This window comes from Drosophila busckii, chromosome 3R, assembly GCF_011750605.1.
Source record: "Drosophila busckii strain San Diego stock center, stock number 13000-0081.31 chromosome 3R, ASM1175060v1, whole genome shotgun sequence".
Lineage (NCBI taxonomy): Eukaryota > Metazoa > Arthropoda > Insecta > Diptera > Drosophilidae > Drosophila > Drosophila busckii.
Window position 1 is genome coordinate 20,393,598 of NC_046607.1, and position 18,595 is coordinate 20,412,192.

At 40.0% G+C, this 18,595-nt stretch overlaps 1 protein-coding gene across 13 annotated transcripts in view; it reads left to right on the forward strand.

Moving 5' to 3' along the window:
• The window catches only part of LOC108602941 (regulating synaptic membrane exocytosis protein 2), a 32,535-nt gene extending 14,648 nt beyond the window's left edge, over nt 1-17,887 (forward strand). For 2 of the 13 annotated variants that reach the window (XR_001915270.1, XR_001915273.1), the window contains exons 7-21: nt 356-563; nt 696-1,010; nt 1,406-1,941; nt 1,999-2,136; nt 2,190-2,324; nt 2,895-3,080; nt 4,998-5,402; nt 5,461-5,804; nt 6,599-9,309; nt 9,476-9,601; nt 12,072-12,297; nt 13,409-13,586; nt 13,771-13,938; nt 13,998-14,674; nt 15,335-17,887. Coding sequence is in view for 4 of the 13 variants with exons in the window: in XM_017991289.1 (XP_017846778.1) it covers nt 356-563; nt 696-1,010; nt 1,406-1,941; nt 1,999-2,136; nt 2,190-2,324; nt 2,895-3,080; nt 4,297-4,419; nt 4,998-5,402; nt 5,461-5,804; nt 6,599-9,309; nt 9,476-9,601; nt 9,936-10,152; nt 13,409-13,586; nt 13,771-13,938; nt 13,998-14,129; nt 14,928-14,981 (5,976 nt within the window). In the remaining 9 variants the exon portion in view is untranslated. Of the gene's footprint in view, nt 1-355; nt 564-695; nt 1,011-1,405; nt 1,942-1,998; nt 2,137-2,189; nt 2,325-2,894; nt 3,081-4,296; nt 4,420-4,997; nt 5,403-5,460; nt 5,805-6,598; nt 9,310-9,475; nt 9,602-9,935; nt 10,153-12,071; nt 12,298-13,408; nt 13,587-13,770; nt 13,939-13,997; nt 14,675-14,927; nt 15,103-15,334 lie in introns of those variants that run through there. The other 11 variants (XR_001915274.1, XR_001915276.1, XM_017991289.1 and 8 more) reach the window with 10 other exon arrangements.
• The last annotated feature ends 708 nt before the right edge of the window (nt 17,888-18,595 follow it).

Here is an 18,595-nt window from a genome sequence, read left to right on the forward strand (position 1 = left end):
TCTATATAAATGCTTTAACTAAAGCAATATGTGTATGCTACTAACTATAACTATAAAAAAGAAGAAACTGTTTTTAGTTGTTAAGCAAACCGAATGTAAAACGAATCTAATTGTACAAAAGTGTGTCTCTTTTTTGGAAATGATTGTCTTTTGGTTTCTTATTATTATAAATAACTCTAGGTGCTCTCTCTCTCTCACTCTGGTAGTCTTAAGTCTTAACTTTAAGTGCGTTCAAGTACAGAACTAAAACTATAAATTGTTCTACTTTCTGCGACACGAAACTGAAAAATCTCACACACCAAATTTCTCCAACAACCCAAAACCAACTCCCAATACCAACTGTGTGTACATATAGAATCCGGTGAATTGGCAAACAACCGCGGATAATACGCGCATGATTGGTCACATGATTTTACGTAAATACTATGATGGTGAAGATATATTAGGCTTAAAGGTTAATGGTGGACAGCCCGTTGGATTGGGCCATGCGGCACCATGTGGTGCCATTGTGGAGAAGGTGAAACGCGGTTCGGTGGCGGATCTGGAGGGCTGCATACGACCAGGTAAACATTCATCTCTCACACTCACGCTCACAAATCATAACGCTCTTTCTCTCTCTCTTTCTATTTCTTACGCTGTCTTTCTCTCTCAATTCGACACACACACTTCATTACATTACAAAAACATCGCTACAGGCGACGAAATCATCGAATGGAACGGACGCAGTTTGCATAACAAAAACGCCGATGAAGTTTACGATATTATCGATGAAAGTCGTTTGGATGCTCAGGTGGAACTTTTGGTCTGTCGTTCACTTCTATTGCCTGCTCATGCGCCTAGTGATAGCGGCGGCAGCAGCAGCAATGTTAGTCCCAGCAGCAATTGCTCCGGTTCTGTAAGCAGCAGCACCACACGTCGCAGCTCCGCCAACTTTCCACATAGCGGTTTGGCAAGCAGCATGGCCAGCAGCGCAGTCGTGAGCAGCGGTGGGCGCTATACGCAGCGCAAAGGTGTGTTTTGGTATTTTAATTAATTTATGTAGACTCCAAAACAGTGTTGGTTAATACAAGTGTGCAAAATGTTTGAAAGAAAAGTATTAAAGTCGCTCTCTTGATACTGAACACTGAGTGTTGATCGCTCTTTAGTAGCTATGGCTAAAACGAAACATGCGCTGTCACTCTCGATCTTCTTCTTGAATTATCGTTATATCTTATCGGTTATTAAATCAGATTAATCAAGCTAAACAACTTTAGTAAGCAGCGCGCGCTAGTTTGCTTAACAAACAAGCTGTGTATGTCTAGCATTGGGCCAGGGGCAACTCATCTAACATATAAAAGCCACACACACCAAACACAGCTCTAAACACTAAATAATGTTTTAATATTATAATTTCTATTTCGCGCAGCTAATCACGCTGAGGAGCAGCAGCGCGAAAAGCCAAGCGTCTTAATTACCTCACCCGGCTCGCCGGAGCTACAAATTGGCGGCTCGGCTGCACTGCGTCATCGTGGCAGTCCACAGTCTCAGTCGCAGCAGCGCTTGGCAGCAAATCATAGCAGTCATAGTCATAGCAGTGGCAGCGGCAGCGGCAGCGCCAGCGGCAGCAGCAGCAATAGCAGCACCACACTACAAGCGGCAACTAACTCAAGTGCGAACGCCACTGGCGGCGCGCACGGCACAACGACGGCGGGTCCTTATCATCACTGCCAGACGGCAGCGACAGCGCATTCGCACGGACACCATCAGCATCAGCATCAGCATGGGCATGGGCATGTGCCGCATCATGACATGGGCGTAACCACACAGCCCATACCCATTGAGGGTAGACTGCAACTGAAGCTGGGCTATGATCAGCATACGCTGCAGCTTATAGTGACGCTAGTGTGCGCCACTGGACTGTCGCTGCGTCAAACTGGCGCTGGACGCAATCCATATGCCAAGGTAGTAACTAGAACTAAGCAGCGTCTTTAGCTATACTCACATCATTTATATCCATAGGTATTTCTATTGCCGGATCGCAGCCACAAGTCCAAGCGACGCACAAAGACTGTGGGCACCACCTGCGAGCCACGTTGGGCGCAAACTTTTGTCTATTCCGGACTACGACGCTGTGATTTCAATGGACGACTGCTGGAGGTAAGCCACAACTCAATTGTACTTGACTTATTCTGATATTACTCATACGCCAGGTAACGCTGTGGGACTATGTGCGCTATGGCGCCAACGATTTCATAGGCGAAGTCGTCATCGACTTGGCGCATCATGTGCTCGACGATGAAGCCGAATGGTATCAACTGCAGCCGCATCAGGATACTTCACATCTCGTATGTTCCCTACAGGCAGCTTCAACTTTTCAACTCTCTCTCTCTATATATGCTATGTATACTTTTCTTTTGAGTTCTTCATTTTGTGTCGTTTAATTTGTCGAATTAACTGTGCTGTGTGCTGTTTCTTTTTGGATAAAAAGAAATTTAAGGTTTTACTATGCAAAGTTTGTTGAGCGGAAAACTTAACACTCATGTGTGGGAGAGATGGGCAATTTGAAATTGTTGTTTATGTTCTTAGCTGTAAAATGTTCTTTCCCTTCCTCAGCTAAAAAAAGAAAAATTATTTAAGCAGCATTTGTCATTACTATATATATATAATTTTTTGTTTACCTTTATTTTTTTTGTCGTGCACACAAAATTACAACAACAAACACAAATCACCAACAATTACAACAACAACATCATCAATAACAACTACACAAATAACAACAACAACAACATGTGCTCGCTTGCCCTACGCCTCGCATCGTTTCTCCTCGCCTCGCATCCATAACTCCAAACCAACAACTCAACAACAACAACAACGTTTCGTACGAAATTTATGACAACAACAACAACAAAATACAGTTACGTGACGAGGGCAGCGATGTGGACGGCCTGATACTGACACCGACAGATCATTTATCACCGCCCAGCACAATGTCGCGTCTCAGCGACTCGGATACAACATCCGAGTGTGACATCGATGGAATGACGCCCGGTGCTAGCATCTCATCCATGGGCAGCTCAGCCAGTCCACCGCCGCTGCTTGAGGTAACAAAACAACAAACAAACAACAACAACTACCAAAACTACTACAATTACTACCTAACAAACCAACAACTACTTCTAATTCAAGCACTCAAGCGAGTGTAACAAGCAAAGCAACAATTTACACATACTAACAAAAGTGAATTCTATATTCTTATTGTTTAACTCCTACATGTGTATGTGTTAAATTTTCTTATGTGTTTCTCTCTTGTGTACATAACTGTAAATAACAAACAAAACTTCATTTGATGAACTGACAGCAACAATTGTGTTGAGATAAACAAATGCGCGACCCAACTCATGCGTAGAAAATTCGCACTTTGCACCTGCAGCCGCCATTGCTCATAGCTCATAACATTACGTATACGCCACATTGCTGTTCCTGTCAGTTGTCTAGCATGCCAGCCCACAAACGCGCTCACAACTCATTCATATGCTATATGTGTTGTTATTGTAGCCATTAATTATTATTTTGTATTAATTTTTAGCATAAACTAATTGGAATTTGTTTGGTTTGCGTTCTATGTGTGTTAAATTTTTCTCTCTCTAAGCTCAAAGAACTCTCTCTCAGCTCTACTTTCTGCGCTCTCTCTCTCTCTACTAAACAACAGCAGCCTTAAGCGTTTAAAGGCTCGCTCAGCGTCTTACTTGATAACTAAGCTAAGCATTTACAGTTTAAGTTTAAGTCTAACAATAATTGCTCTAGGTTAAGTTAACTTTTACTTGAGAACACATACAAAGTAACGAAGAAATGAAACTGTGAAATGCTGTCAAAACTAAACTTAAGCCTTTAAACGCAATTGTTGCAAACTATAAACTGCACCTCAAACTCAAATATGCTAAAGCTTTTGCATGCCTATTGCCTATGCTGCCTCTATAAACTATATATAAACTATAATCTATGTGTGTAGCTAGTGCATGTATTAACCACAATTTAGCACCACCCACTAGGGCACCCAACATAGACATCTGATATATATATAAACTGCAGTACACCTTATACTCTTTGTAAGCCGTCAACTCTTTTTACACTTAGCTACATGTTTTGCTCATTTTAAACATATCTACATCTACTTTTTTGTCTATTCCTCTTTTATATGCTCTTTATCTTCCAACTTTGATTTGGCTACCTCAATGCTTCACCCTTCCTTCAAAAAATATATAAAAACCTACCATGATCCTATGCAAATATCACATATAAATCAAAATAAACATTCAGCTCGATCTTAACGAGCGTCGCTCCAGACGAGACATGTCACCACAGGGTCGCAAACGTGTGGCCGGCATGGTAGCCCGTGATTATCGCACTGTATCTGGCATTGGACAAAGTTATCACAATCAGGTTTGCACTCCTAGACTAAATTAAACAATCAACCAAACGAAACAACAAGTCAACAATGAGAGCAAATTATTGAACATTAAAAACTCATAACTATCAAACTATTTATAGGACGACCACCCCATTATACTTAGCTTAGGTGCCGCCCACTGTCAATAAATCTATTTACTGCACTTTCAATTTAACAAGTTTTGCTAAATATTTTTATCTAATCTAAAATTACTAATTGTTAAAAGCAAAGCTTGCAAAAGCTTTCCAACTGCTATAAATATAAACTTATTATGTTCTTTTTGTTAAACAGTAACTCTCTTTAAAAAACAAAAACAAGTTATATGTATTAATTGTAGAAATTGCAGTAATAGTGCTAACAACAAATACTCCACACACTTTTCTACAACACACATTGTTGAATATTAACATTGTATGAGCCAAGACACAAACCTTTAACTACAATTAGTGCATAAGCTCTCTTCTCTCTCTCTCTCTCTCCATAGCTCACAGCAAAGTGTGCGGTTTGCCACTTTCATTTGAGACATTTAACTAAGTCTAACTTTATTTCATTTTTATTGCAACCTTGACAGGCTTCGGCCACAGGCTATTATAGACGCACTGGTGGCGGCGGCGGTACTAATGGTGTCGGCGCCATTGGACCGGGTGGCATGAGCTTGAGTCAGCGCAGTCATTCGGCAGCTCCCAGTGATAGTTACGGCGGCAGCGCTGCTCCGGCGGGCAGCGGCGTACACAGCTCTCTAGGTTACGGCTATCGAAGCAGCAGTCCAAGACGTGGCTCTCTATCGCCACCGGACGATCGTTATATAGACTATCCAGTGCTTCCATTTCACGGCTCTAGCAACGCCGCAGCATATCCAGGTGTCGCATCCTCAGCAGCAGCCGCAGCTGCAGCAGCGACGCAACAGCATCGTTTTCAGTCGCGCTCAGCGACGGCGACGCCAACGGGTTCACCCAAAAAGCGACAACTGCCACAGGTAAAAAAAACTAACAAATGTATAACAAATTTATAAATATTTCTTTGCTTGTTTGCAGGTGCCACAAACCTCACGTAGCGCCATGTTGCGCGATCGTTTGGGTCAGGACTTTGATGAGCGTTTAGCCTCGGGTGGACGCTTTGGTCGGCATCGCACAAGACAGCCGCATCATCAGGCCACATATCGCAGCACGGGCATGGGCGGCTGGGAGCGTCACTATACAGGACTCTCGGACAGCGATCTGCAGACTATGGACACGCGCATGCGTCCGCGTCATTCGCTTTCACCCGATAAGGATTTCATGGGCGAGTTTGGTGACTCGGATATGGAGTCAGTGGTTAGCGTCACTTCAAGCGCCTTTAGCACGCAATCCGAACGACCACGCACCTCACGCGGACTCAGGTGAGTAGATTTGTTTATTAGCCAGGGGTTGGTTAGTTAGGGCTTACTGTAAGCCTAGTGCTGCACACGCGTACGCTTCGTTATAGCCGCCAAGCCATGCCTCAAAAAAATGAAAAAAAAAGCTGCCAAAATTATGTTGAACTCTAAAATTTGAAACTCTCTGGGCCACACGAATTGGACAAACACATGTTGCCATTGTAAGCTACAAAATCCAAAATTATAACAACAACAATCTCTCAACAATTAGTATAAAGAAATTAGCAAACTCTAACTCTCTTACGCTCTCTCGAGTCACAATCACACACACACATGCAAAACACACACACCAACGCACACGAATTGCAATGCAATGCGACAAACAACAAACAACAAACATAAAGTTTCTTTTCTGCATTTACTTTTTGCGTTTACGATCAAAATAAATACGATAACACTCGAATATAACGTATACGATAATTGCAAATTGCAAAAAACAACGCGCGCTTCTCTTTCGCTCGCTCTCATTTTTGTGTTCACTGCTTCTCTTGCGTGCTCTGTCTTCACTACAACAATAACAACAACAACTACAACAACGTTAAAAACGATCAACAACAATCACTTTGCCAAATTGACCACAACACATGCCAAACTCCATACTCACCACAAAATCTACACTCGCTGACCTCGGACGCCAACCATTGCGCTTGTCACCCTTGCACCCAACCCAACTAAATCGTTACCCAACACACCACCACCACAACATAACTCAACAATTCAACAACAACCAACTGTTGTCCCCATTGCCAAACCGTCAGCTTTCCACGCAACTGGCGCAATTTATTTGGCGTACAAAACAGTTTGCTGGGCGGCGCCAGCATGTCCGTTGCTGGTGGTGGTGGTGGCCCCATAACCGGTCTGAAGCTCTATGAACACCAACGCCAGCCACCACATCGTGCCAATACCATTGAGGTGGATGATTGCGATTATCTGTCTGCTGCTGGCGGCACCCAGCAACTGTTGCTGCTGGAGCAGCTTGAGCAGTTGCAGCAGCTGGCGGCATTGGCAGCCGCCGACTCGCCGCCGCCGCCACCAATCCAACAACCCAATCTGCTGTTGGTGCCACCGCAGCGTGTGCTGGTCACAGACACCAACAGCGGCGAACTGGTGGAGCAATTTTATGTGGAGCCAGCCCTAATGGCGGAGGAGACAGTTGATCATGCTCATTACTATACAACGACTCATTTGCCTAATGCCACTGCCAATACAAACTACATACAGCCAACGCCGCTTGACATTTACCAACAACAACAACGACAACGTCACAACGGACGCGAACTCTCCCCCGCCCTCGCCACCACCACCAACACCAATCATCATACGCTGTCGCCTACGCTGTCCAGCTTTGAGCAATTCAAGCGTATTACCACGCCGGTCATGAATCTCTTTCGCAGCTCCTCCACCAACAACAACAACAATCCCCATGAGCTAGCGCATGCCCATGCCCACGCCCACACGGTCAGCTCCTCGCCCAGCTCCTACGTCGGCTATGTGCGTGATCATCTGGACAAGAGCTGCAGCCACTGCCAGAACGGCAGCCAGCCTGTTGTGCTCTCCACCAACACCGCCCTGGCCACACCCGGCCTGGCCATTGGCGCCTGTGCCGATCCCTGCTGCCTGGCCGATGCCCATCCGCATCCACAGCACCAGCCCATGACCTTTCCCTACAGCGCCGAGCAGCTGCTGCGTCGCCCCTCGCTGTCCATGTACCAGCCCAGCTCGGAGCCCTCACTGCCCACCATGGACACTGCCATGTGCGGCGAGTGCGTTGATCAGCACTTTCTGGGCGCGCACACGGGTCCACAGATGAATCTGGGCATAGTGCCCACCTATCATGTGCATACGCCCACGCCCACAGCTCACAGACGCAATCGCGGGCAACTAGCGCCGCCTCCAGCGCTGCCCACGCAATCGGTGCTGCGTCTATCGCGTCAGCTGAGCGAGGATGCGCTCGTCTCCGCTGTACCCATAGCTGAGGCCACTGCCAAGGCGCAGCCTACATCGATACTGAAGAAGCCCAAGCTGGAGCGGCGACGTCTGTTCCATGAGGGTCAGTCACGCTCGCTGGACTACGATGATTTGCATACCAAGAGCTGGGGACGCCGACGCATACGCTATGAGGATGAAGTGGCGCCCGCTCCATACTATGAGCAGTCGCAGAGCTACAACAATGCGGAGCAGCTGGAGCGTCGCTACGGTTCGGAGACAAACATTAGACAGTCGTATATGGGCGCCAATGTGGATGCAGCCAATCCGTTGAGTCACTCGCATTTTCTGGTTACGGACGACAAGATCGTAACCATAACCTATGACTCGGATGTGGGCTGGACGCGTCGCGGCGTGGCGCCCTCGCTGTTTCGTGGCGCTCATCGACGTGGATTGGATGCACGCAATCATATGTCGCTGGATCTGCAGCGCACCAGTCAGCAGAAGATGTACGGACCGGCGGCGCCGTATTTGAAGCGCAGGCGCAACTTGCCGCATCCGCCAAGTGCACAAAATGCGCACAACTTTTCGCCCATGGAGTTGGCTGCTGCTGCTGGTGTTGGTGATGGCGTTGGCGTCGGTCTGGGGGTTGGGGGCGTTCCACTAACGAACGGTTTACACCAACAACAACAACAAGTTCACCAACAACAACAACAGAACACCCACAATTCCCAACACAACAGCCAAGCAGCGAGTAGTGTTAGTATTAGTCATAGTCACAACAACAACTACAACAACAACAACAACCAACAACAACTACAACAACAACAATCAGCTAGGCAAAAAGGGAAAGAAGGCATCAACGCCGTCAACGGTTTGATGGCAACGGCATCGGCATTGGAACATGTGACGAAATCTAGTAGTGGGAGCGGCGGTGCATTCACATCTGCTGCCGCTGCTGGTAATATCGTCGTCGATGGTAATAATGCTAATAATGCTTCTTCTTCCTCTTTTGCAAATCCCCCACAACAACATCACCATGGTGTCGCTAATCAACCAATAACAACAACAAATGCATCACCCAATAAACGTGCCCCATCATCAATACACAACAATGACGTCAACAACACCACCAACTTGACCCATGACGCAACAACAACTAAACACTCGACACCACAACAACAACAAACACCAAGCACAAATTTCATTGAAAATACAACAACAATAACTACAACAACAACAACAAACACATCAACGAATGCGGCTGCAACAATAATAACGACTGCAACAACAACAACGACAACGGCAACGACTGCTACAACAACTGCCACAAAACCAACAACAAACAATGAACCAAACGCAACAACAACAAATGCTGATGCGGATGCCGATGCGGACGCACCACTTGATGTTATCGATTGGGATGCTATCGATGCTATGTTGGATGATGATTTCAGCGAGTATGATAAGGAGAAGAACGGTGCTAACGAAGCGGGAGATGCCAAAGCAGGCGAAGCTGGCGCTGGAACTGAGGATAAAGTCGGTAAGCAAAACACACAGAATTTTAATAAAAAGAATAAATTTATTAATGGCATTATAAACTCAGATTTAAATACTCTTACTTAAAAATGTACATTTGAATAAATACGCTTATTAAATTACCAAACCAATTAGCTCATAACTAAACCTATATTTTCACCACTTGGTAGATGGCAGCTTATCCGATACCACAACCGATCGCAAAAAAGGCGGCACTGTGGAAACGGAACGCTCACCAAAGAGCGGCAGCGGCATGGGCAAGAAATCCAACTCCACCTCACAGCTCTCAGCAACTGGTATGTTCAATCTTTTTCCATTCTATTGTATGCCGTTCGTTCAACAGTTTCTCGTTCAATCAATCGTTGCCTTGTTCAATCAAAAAAAAAAAAAACAGAGTTATTGACGCCTCATCTGATTTAGAGACTAAACTCGAGCTATTTTAATTTTCTAAACGCATTTAAAAAACATTTTGCAATGCTTATACTTTTTGCCATATAGTTCATAAGTATATTATTAATTTGGTATTTGCAACAAACAAACAAAAAACTAACCGAAAGTAGTGAAAACAACAACAAAAAAGCAACTAAAACAATTAACAATTAAAACTATAATAAATGCCATACTCAAAAGGTCGTAAAAGACGTATGGGCTTTGGAAAGAAGGGTAAGAACTCGTTTACGGTGCATCGCAGCGAAGAGGTGCTGCCTGGTGATATCACGCGCGATTTGCGCTCTGGCGGAAGCGCTGGCGCTGGTGGTGCCGGGGGCGGTGGCGTGCTGTCGCGTGGCTCGTCCTCGGAGGCAGACCCAATTGAACAGTTTTTCGGCGATGGCGCTGGTGGGGAAAGGTGCGCACATGACCAAACTTATTCTCTCTCTGTCTCTATCTCTGTCTATCTCTAACTTTCACTACTATCAATACACTCTATAGCAGTTTCTATCTTACGCTATGCTATAAGTTCAGTTTTATTTAAACATTTAATTTGTGTTTTATAATTTAAGTTGCATTTATTTGCAAGCAAAAAAATCAAAAGCTAAGCATATACGAAAGTCAATAATGATGATAAACATTAGTTTAGCTAAGCTCAACAAAATCAACAAAAAAATAATACACAAGTCCCTGAATTTGTTGCTAGTCTTAAGAGCTTTTCAGCAAACACATCTCTTGCTCTCTCACACACCGCTATCTATCTATCTAACTGTCTCTCTTTCTCTCTCGCTGTCTAATGCACTTTGTGAACTTCGTTTGCGCTTAATGCAGCCAAAATAAAATAAATTGCGCGTACTTTCGTCGCTCTTGATTTAGTTTAATTTCGTTTTTCAGTTTAACCTATAAACCAATTGAAACAAAAACTCAACCCAACCAAAACCAGAACCAGAACCAAACCAAAACCAACAAACAATCCAAAGTCTATACGTATTTTTAGGCTTCAAACCAAGGATAAAATATCCCAAAGGCAACTAACACACACTAAAAGCTTTGCTCAGTTGCGTACAGTTATAAGTTGCATAAATGTGCCGTTAGCAGCGAAGCTTTTGGCTGTGTGGCCTTGGCTGGTCGCACGTACTAAAAAGCAAAAAAAAAAAAAATACAAGCTCCTAACTAAAACCGTTTATACATTTGTTTGATTTTTTCTATACTTAGTAGCAAGTCTTGTTTATAATCGAAAGTTTAACATACTAACCAATCCAAACTGCCAATAATTGCTTTCAGTTTTCTTTTTATCGTTAATAATACACTACAAATATATACAACAATTAAATTTTGTTCGATTTGCATGCATTAAGTTAAAACTATACTCGTAATAAATAATATACTTTTAGCTTAGTTAACAAACAATAACATTCAGCTATAAACTTTATAAAATTTTTGAACAACTTATAATACGTTGAAGTTAAGCGGTAAGACTTCATTTAACAAGTATACGACTCTTTGTACAAACAATATATAGCTCACTAATTTATAGGCTGTTATCGATAAGCTTATGCCCCCTCATGTGCCAACAAAAGTGAAAAGAGAACTAATGTTTATCATCTGTATTTTTTTATTAAACAAAAGTTTTTGATTTGTTTTTAGTTTTGCAACATTAGTTTAAGTATTTATTGTATGTATATACAGGGAGCTCTGTCAAAAGAAAGCCAAAAGCGAAATCAATAACAGACACTAAACAAAATAATCGATAACACATCATACTACAAAACACAGCCAAAGATCTCTCACAACAAAACTCTCATCTCTAATGAATTGGCAAACAGAACTGCGAGCGTATCAAAAACAGTTACAGTTACAGTTACAGCATATTTATTATTTAAAAAATATATGTACATAACACATATATGAAGTAAATGGCAAAACAACAATTAAGTGGAACGTAAGCTGCTGCAGTTAAAAAAACATTAAATGTATTTTAATTTTTGAAATAAGCATAAGTCTGTGCGTATAAATATGCGTATCTTAATTTTAGTTTAGTTTACTTACTCTTCAGTTGTTGCCTTGCGTTCTCTCTACTCTCTCTCTCTCTCTCTGACTCTCTTACATTTAATTTATGTACAGTACTTTCTGCCTATCGAGTTTTTCTACTTGGCTGTTGTATGTTGCGGCGGCTGCCAGCCCCAACCCCCTGCAGAGTTTGCTCCAGCGATCCACAGCGTCTGATTAATCGAAACTGTTGCATTGTTAAATGTTTTTATAATTTATATATATATATATATATAGTATATGCTTTATATATATTTGTATGTATGTATATCATATATTTATCGACAGACCAATATCAGGCAATTTATTCAGGCAACGCGAGCGCCACGTCGGCTAGCTCCTCCTCCACTAGTCACCATCTAATCACACTACCACCACCACATCCATATTATCAGCGGCAGTCGCGTGGCTCGGCTGGCAGCATACAGAGATCAGTTGAGGTGCCGCCGGTGCCAGCGGTAACTCGCTACAGTGCGGGCAGCATACATTCAATCTCTAGCTCCGAGGGTTCATCGTAAGTTTCTCTCTCTGGCAACTAAAAAAACAAAATTAAAATACCTAACATAGATATACAAAGTATGACAAACGAAGTGCTATTGCTATTTTAAAAACTATCACTCGCTCCTTAACTCTCTCTCTCTCTCTCTCTACATTTCCTGCTCTGTCTCTACAACTGTCTGTCGCTCTCTCTCTCTTTCTCTGTGTCTGTGTCTGTCATACGCGCGTATCTCTCTGCTAGTTGCGTTTACATTTATAAACTTTGCCTTTGTATATGGCTGTACTTATCACGACTTGAACTCCTCCTCAACATCACTTTATATATATATTCTCTACTCTACATAATTGTGTGCAAAAATTCTGCTGCCATTTTGTTCTCTCTCTCTCTCTCTTTAACTTTTATTGATGTATATGTATGTGTATGCCTCGATCCTTCGCGCTTACTACTTATATTTTCTTACTTGTGCTTTGCGTTTCATTCATTTTCAATATTGTTACATAGTTTTGTATACTTTACTTTATCTATATTTGTATATAAACTATTTGTTGTGCTGTACTGATCTAAAATAAGCAGTCAAGTTCCAAACAACAACAACAAGTGCTACAGACTAAGCACCCACACACTTCAATGTCTACAGCACCACCAAATCTCTAATCTCCAATATTTATAACACCCTGGGCAACTGGGAAACTCTGCTGTACATAACAGAAAAACTGAAATTCAAATTGCATGCACATTTCTCTTTGCACTACGCTAATCAAATCCATTACACTAACTCCATACTCCACTCCACACCACTCAACAACAATATACAACAATAACTACAACTACAACTACAAAATTTAACTGTCTTTCTACAACTCCCTGTGTATACTGGCCTAGTCTGGTTCCAACTCAGCCCAAAACTTAATCAAAACTGAATGCAATGCAGTATTTTATGTGTGTGTGGAACCAGTCTATTAGATTTATAACTTTCTCAACTATATATTTTTTTAATATAATATACATATTCCAAACAATTTCTATATGTGTGTGTGTGTAACTGTAACGACAATCCAAAAACTTTACTAACTTTGACATATTTCTATGCGCAAAACAAACAAAACAAATACCCAAACAAATTTAGGTTTTCACCCTCGCTGCGTAACGATGGTGCATTGAATGAGTTTGTAGATGGACTGGGCCCGGGACAGCTAGTGGGACGTCAAGTGTTGGGTGCTCCTTCCTTGGGTGATATTCAGTTGTCGTTGTGTCATCAAAAGGGATTTCTGGAGGTGGAAGTTATACGCGCACGTGGCTTGCAGGTAAGTCTGAATAGAATAGTTTGAAGAGTTGTAAAAGATTCGAAACATTTTTGTAAGATAATATTGAATGCATTCAGTTCTTTCCAATCCGAATTTGTATAACGCGCAGATTTATACTTAAAGAATTAATTTGCTATTGATTATTCCTTTGCTGCAATATGATGAGCATTTCTTCTTCTTATAGCAAAAGCCTTCGTCGAAAATGTTACCTGCGCCATATGTCAAAGTGTATTTGGTGTCGGGCAAGCGTTGCATTGATAAAATGAAAACCTCAACAGCGCGTCGTACGCTGGATCCTTTATATCAACAGCAATTGGTATTTAAGCAGCCTTATAGCGGTTGCGTACTGCAGGTAAAGTTATCGATACTATCGATAGACGCAACTTTTATTTACTTTATCTTTGTACACAGGTCACCGTTTGGGGCGACTATGGGCGCATTGAAAAGAAAGTGTTTATGGGCGTGGCGCAAATAATGCTCGACGATTTGAATCTATCGAATATCGTTATCGGCTGGTACAAGCTCTTTGGCACCACCTCACTGGTCAGTTGTCCCACTAATATAGGCTTAGGCTCTAGGCGCTCATCAATAGCCTCACTCGACTCACTCAAACTCTAAACTAAACTTCAAAACTACTACTACAAACTTTCAAACTCAAACTTAAATTTAACAACTCAGCTTTATGCATAGGACTTGCAAATCAAACACACACACTAATACACACACACACACAGACACACACACTGTAGTGTACACTTGTGTATATACATTTTGTTTAAAAGTTTATTCAGTAATAACTTGTATAACGTACTAAACAAAAAAAAACAACTGTAGTTACTTTCATTGAGTTACAAAGTTAAAAGAGCACAACTGTAAATGGAAACGCTTGTTAATTCACACGCATACACACACACATACATATAAACAAACGATCGATCAGCAAACAAACTAAAACTTGAAATCAACAAACACCAAACAAATTATAAAAAATTATAAAAATCAAAAAAAAAAATCACCGTTAATCGTTACGTTATGTACAACAACTTCAACGTAGTTTTTACTAGAACTCGTACAAAATACTCATATAGGTATGTTTCTCTATACCCCTAAAAAAACAAAAACATTCCCAACACAATTTAATTTTTAGCTTTGCATGTTGCAACACCAACAACAACAATTAGCATTTATTTATAACAATTAATCACACACACATGCACACATCATAAAAAATGGCAAATTGCTAGCTAGTTAGCTAGTTTATCATATCTACCAGCAAATTGTAGGCTAGCTAAAGTTTAAAAGCAATTATATATATTATATAAATGTTCGTACCCATATCAGGGTCGTCCGATTGTTTGGGCCGGTGAATCAATAATGGAGGAGCAGGGTGAATAAGCAAACAGCAAACCAAAAACACCCACCCACAACACTTGTAAGCACCCAAAAAGCACAAAACAGTTAATGAAATGAAATGAATACTTTGCCCCACACACACACAAACTCAAGCCAAAACTGAACTGAAAACTGAAATTGTAAGTGCACACGTTAACGTTAACCAACACTGTTTTAAGCAATTCAATTATTCAAATCCTTTCTCTACTGCTTTATGTACAGCACGCTAACCAAAAAGCCATTTTGCCATTTTCAACAACCAAAAAACAAATTTAACAAACTAACGTCTAATTTTTCTAACTACATCACGCAAATATTATAAACAATTTAAGCTAATTTTTGCTTGCATTTTACAGTAACCCTTACCCAGAGCTGCCAGCCAGGCGGCTAAATAGCAAAGGACCATGGTCAGCACGCAGGATACGCTGATTGGAGCTGGCGCTTAAGTTGAGGCAGCTGCGCTCGCTGTCGTTTGTCATTTTGGATTGCGCTGCTGACCTAATCTATGTCCAATACATATATATACATAATATATTTATTTATTTACATATGTATATTTTTTTTTTTTGTGACTATGAGCGGAAAATTTCCATAAAAAATAAGTATCTAGTTATATTTGATAAGTCATGAAAACAAATGCATTTAAAATCAAGAGTCAGTTGCAATAATAATGCAAATACAACTTTATAACAAGCTTCAAGTTTCATCACACACACACACACACACACACAATCGATCGTTCACAAATTGTAAATTTGATTAACAAATTTTGATGACACACTATTATTTTCGTAATACGATTATTATATATTAACTGAACATTTATTAAGTAATTAACTTAACTATTGAGATAAATTGATAGATAAAAAATGAAAATGAAGCTGCGGATTAATGTGCTAGCGAACATTACAAACATACATACAATATTATATGCATTAAAAACTAAATGAATTAAGTTAGACAGTTTGATAAGCATGATAAGAATGAAAACTTTGTTAAATAGCTAAATTATATATATATATATATATATGAAACAACCAAAGAAGGAGGAACAAATTAACAATGCAAAAGGCGAAATGTTTATGATTATATATATTATATATAATATACGTATGTATATTTATGTTTAAGCAAGCAAAGACCACTTACACTTAATGAAAGCCTAAACTATAATTAAATGAAAAAAACAAAAACGCAAACTTTAACTTAAAGATACATATAATATATGAGCATATAGTATATATACTAAATACACAAAGTTTTGAGGCAAACTTAATTAAGTTTCAAACAGATTTATAAATACACAAATTTGCTCTTAAGCTGTATATAGCACTTACACAGTTACCAAAACCAAAAACCTTTTGTTAAACTTGATAACAAGTTCATGTTATGTATGCATATATATATTTATATTTATTTACGCACGCTGCGCAGCGCAACAAAAACATTTGCAGTCACCCCAAAATGCAAATGTTTTTGTTTTGTTTAGCGCCCAAGCATTTTATAGAGAGTTGGCATTGCATTGTCTCGCTACTGAATACAAAAAAAAAACACAAAAAAATACATACATACATATATTTATACGCATATTTTTGCCTACATCAGCTAAAGAATAATCACAAAAAGCATCAAAGTACCTACAAGTTAATAGTGAGCTGTAAGAATTGTTACCTGCTTGCAACAAAACAAAACAAAACACAAAACATAAGAAACAAACACCTGCTGCATTAGTAAAGCTTACTGAAAGTATTATTTGCCATATATATATATCTATATATTGTAATTTGTTAGCTGCTTTAGTGTGCAACATTTTGTAATGCATTTGGGCCACATTGAGCGCTGCTTCACTCTCTAATTAAGAAAACATATCACAAAACCTTTGCAACTGCGCACTGCGTTTTATAAACAATTCATAGCTGCTGCTTTACAGTTACTTCTCATAGCTACATAACTTAACTTGAATTTCTTCAGCAGTTGACTAACTTTATTTGAACCTTTCCGTCCATTGAATTAGCTTTGCATTATAACTCATGCATATTCAACAACAACAACAAATACGTAAATAATAGTTGCCAAGCAAACAGGGAAAAATGCATTCAAAATGTTGCTACAAAACAAAACAAAGAGTGGAGTGGAGCGATCGAGCGAGAGCAACAAATATTAAAATTTAAAAATAGTTACAAATTATATACTATCAGCGAGGTTTCCAGCATTTTACGCATGATTATACAAACCACACTCCAACCATATGCTATATACTAACTGTCTAGACAGTCTTGCCATCACTTTTCTCTAATACAAGCTCTATTTTTCACATTTCCAAAAGCTTTAACTTATCAGCCAATAACACAGTCATTATCAAAAATCACAAACTCAGCAGCAGCAACAACAACAACAAATTTAATGTCGGCATGCGTCGACTTTCAAATGCTCTAACCAAATATCACTGTGATAGGCCAGCAAATAAAACTAATAACTAGCTAATACAAACAATTTATTAAAAATTTAATGCACTGGTCCGTTTAACAAACATTCACTTTTGGCTTTAACATTTCGAATATTTGCAATGCAGGCGTATACTTACTATAAATTGTGGTAGGAGCATTTGTTTCACATAGCAAAATTTTCAATTTAGATTTTTCTTATTATAGTTACCGTATGAATTACATTAGTAGTTGTAAGTTACACACAAAATGGTGAATTCACATATAAGATTGCTAAAAGAAAACAAAAGAACAAAACTAAAACTCAACATATATTATGACAAGTTATTTGACGATGAAACAGCAAACCAAACAAATAATAATGCTTAACACTAAGTTCAAACTGATATGATACAAATTGAATTACATACACAACACAGACGCAGCAGCAGCAGCAGCAACAGCAGCAAGACAAGCATGTATTTATAATTATTATTTAATTGCAATATGTTAAATGCAAGAAAAACTAAAACACGTAAACAAATGATAAAAGCCAAAAAGGCTGCGTGAAATACGCTTCGAATAAATTGTATCTTAATATCTCGACTCCAATCGAAAGTCGAGAAACGACAATAAACTGTGAAAATAAAGTATGTAAAAAAAAAACTAAATGAGAAAAATCCCAAAAAACACGCAAAATGTAATTATATTTAAAAAAAAAAACAAAGTTTGCAGAGAAAATGGCAGAAATATATGATGTATGAGGAAAACAGACCTTAAACAAATTATGTAAACTACAAATTTAGTGAAAAACAAAAAACATTTAAATAACAAACAACTGAAAAACCAAAGAAAAATTCATTAAAATTGTTTTCTAACAAAAAAAATGTGCAAATGAATTTTATTGCCCATAAATGTAGGCAACAGTTTTTTATTCAGCATCGTTAAGCTAGCATTTGTTTTTGGCCCCAGCGTCTAAATTATCATTCGGAGGACTAACGGACATTCATTTTCGAGCTCCTGGACATCAAAACTATCGATTTGCATTCAAGGATTTTCAAAATCGCACAAAAAGTATAGACCAAAAAATTTGAAGGTCGCAAATTTTGGCCCAAAAACAAAATGTCCATTTTCTCCGCAACCACAAGGACTACAAGGATATCCTTTGGCACACAAGTAGTGCTCCTTGAGACC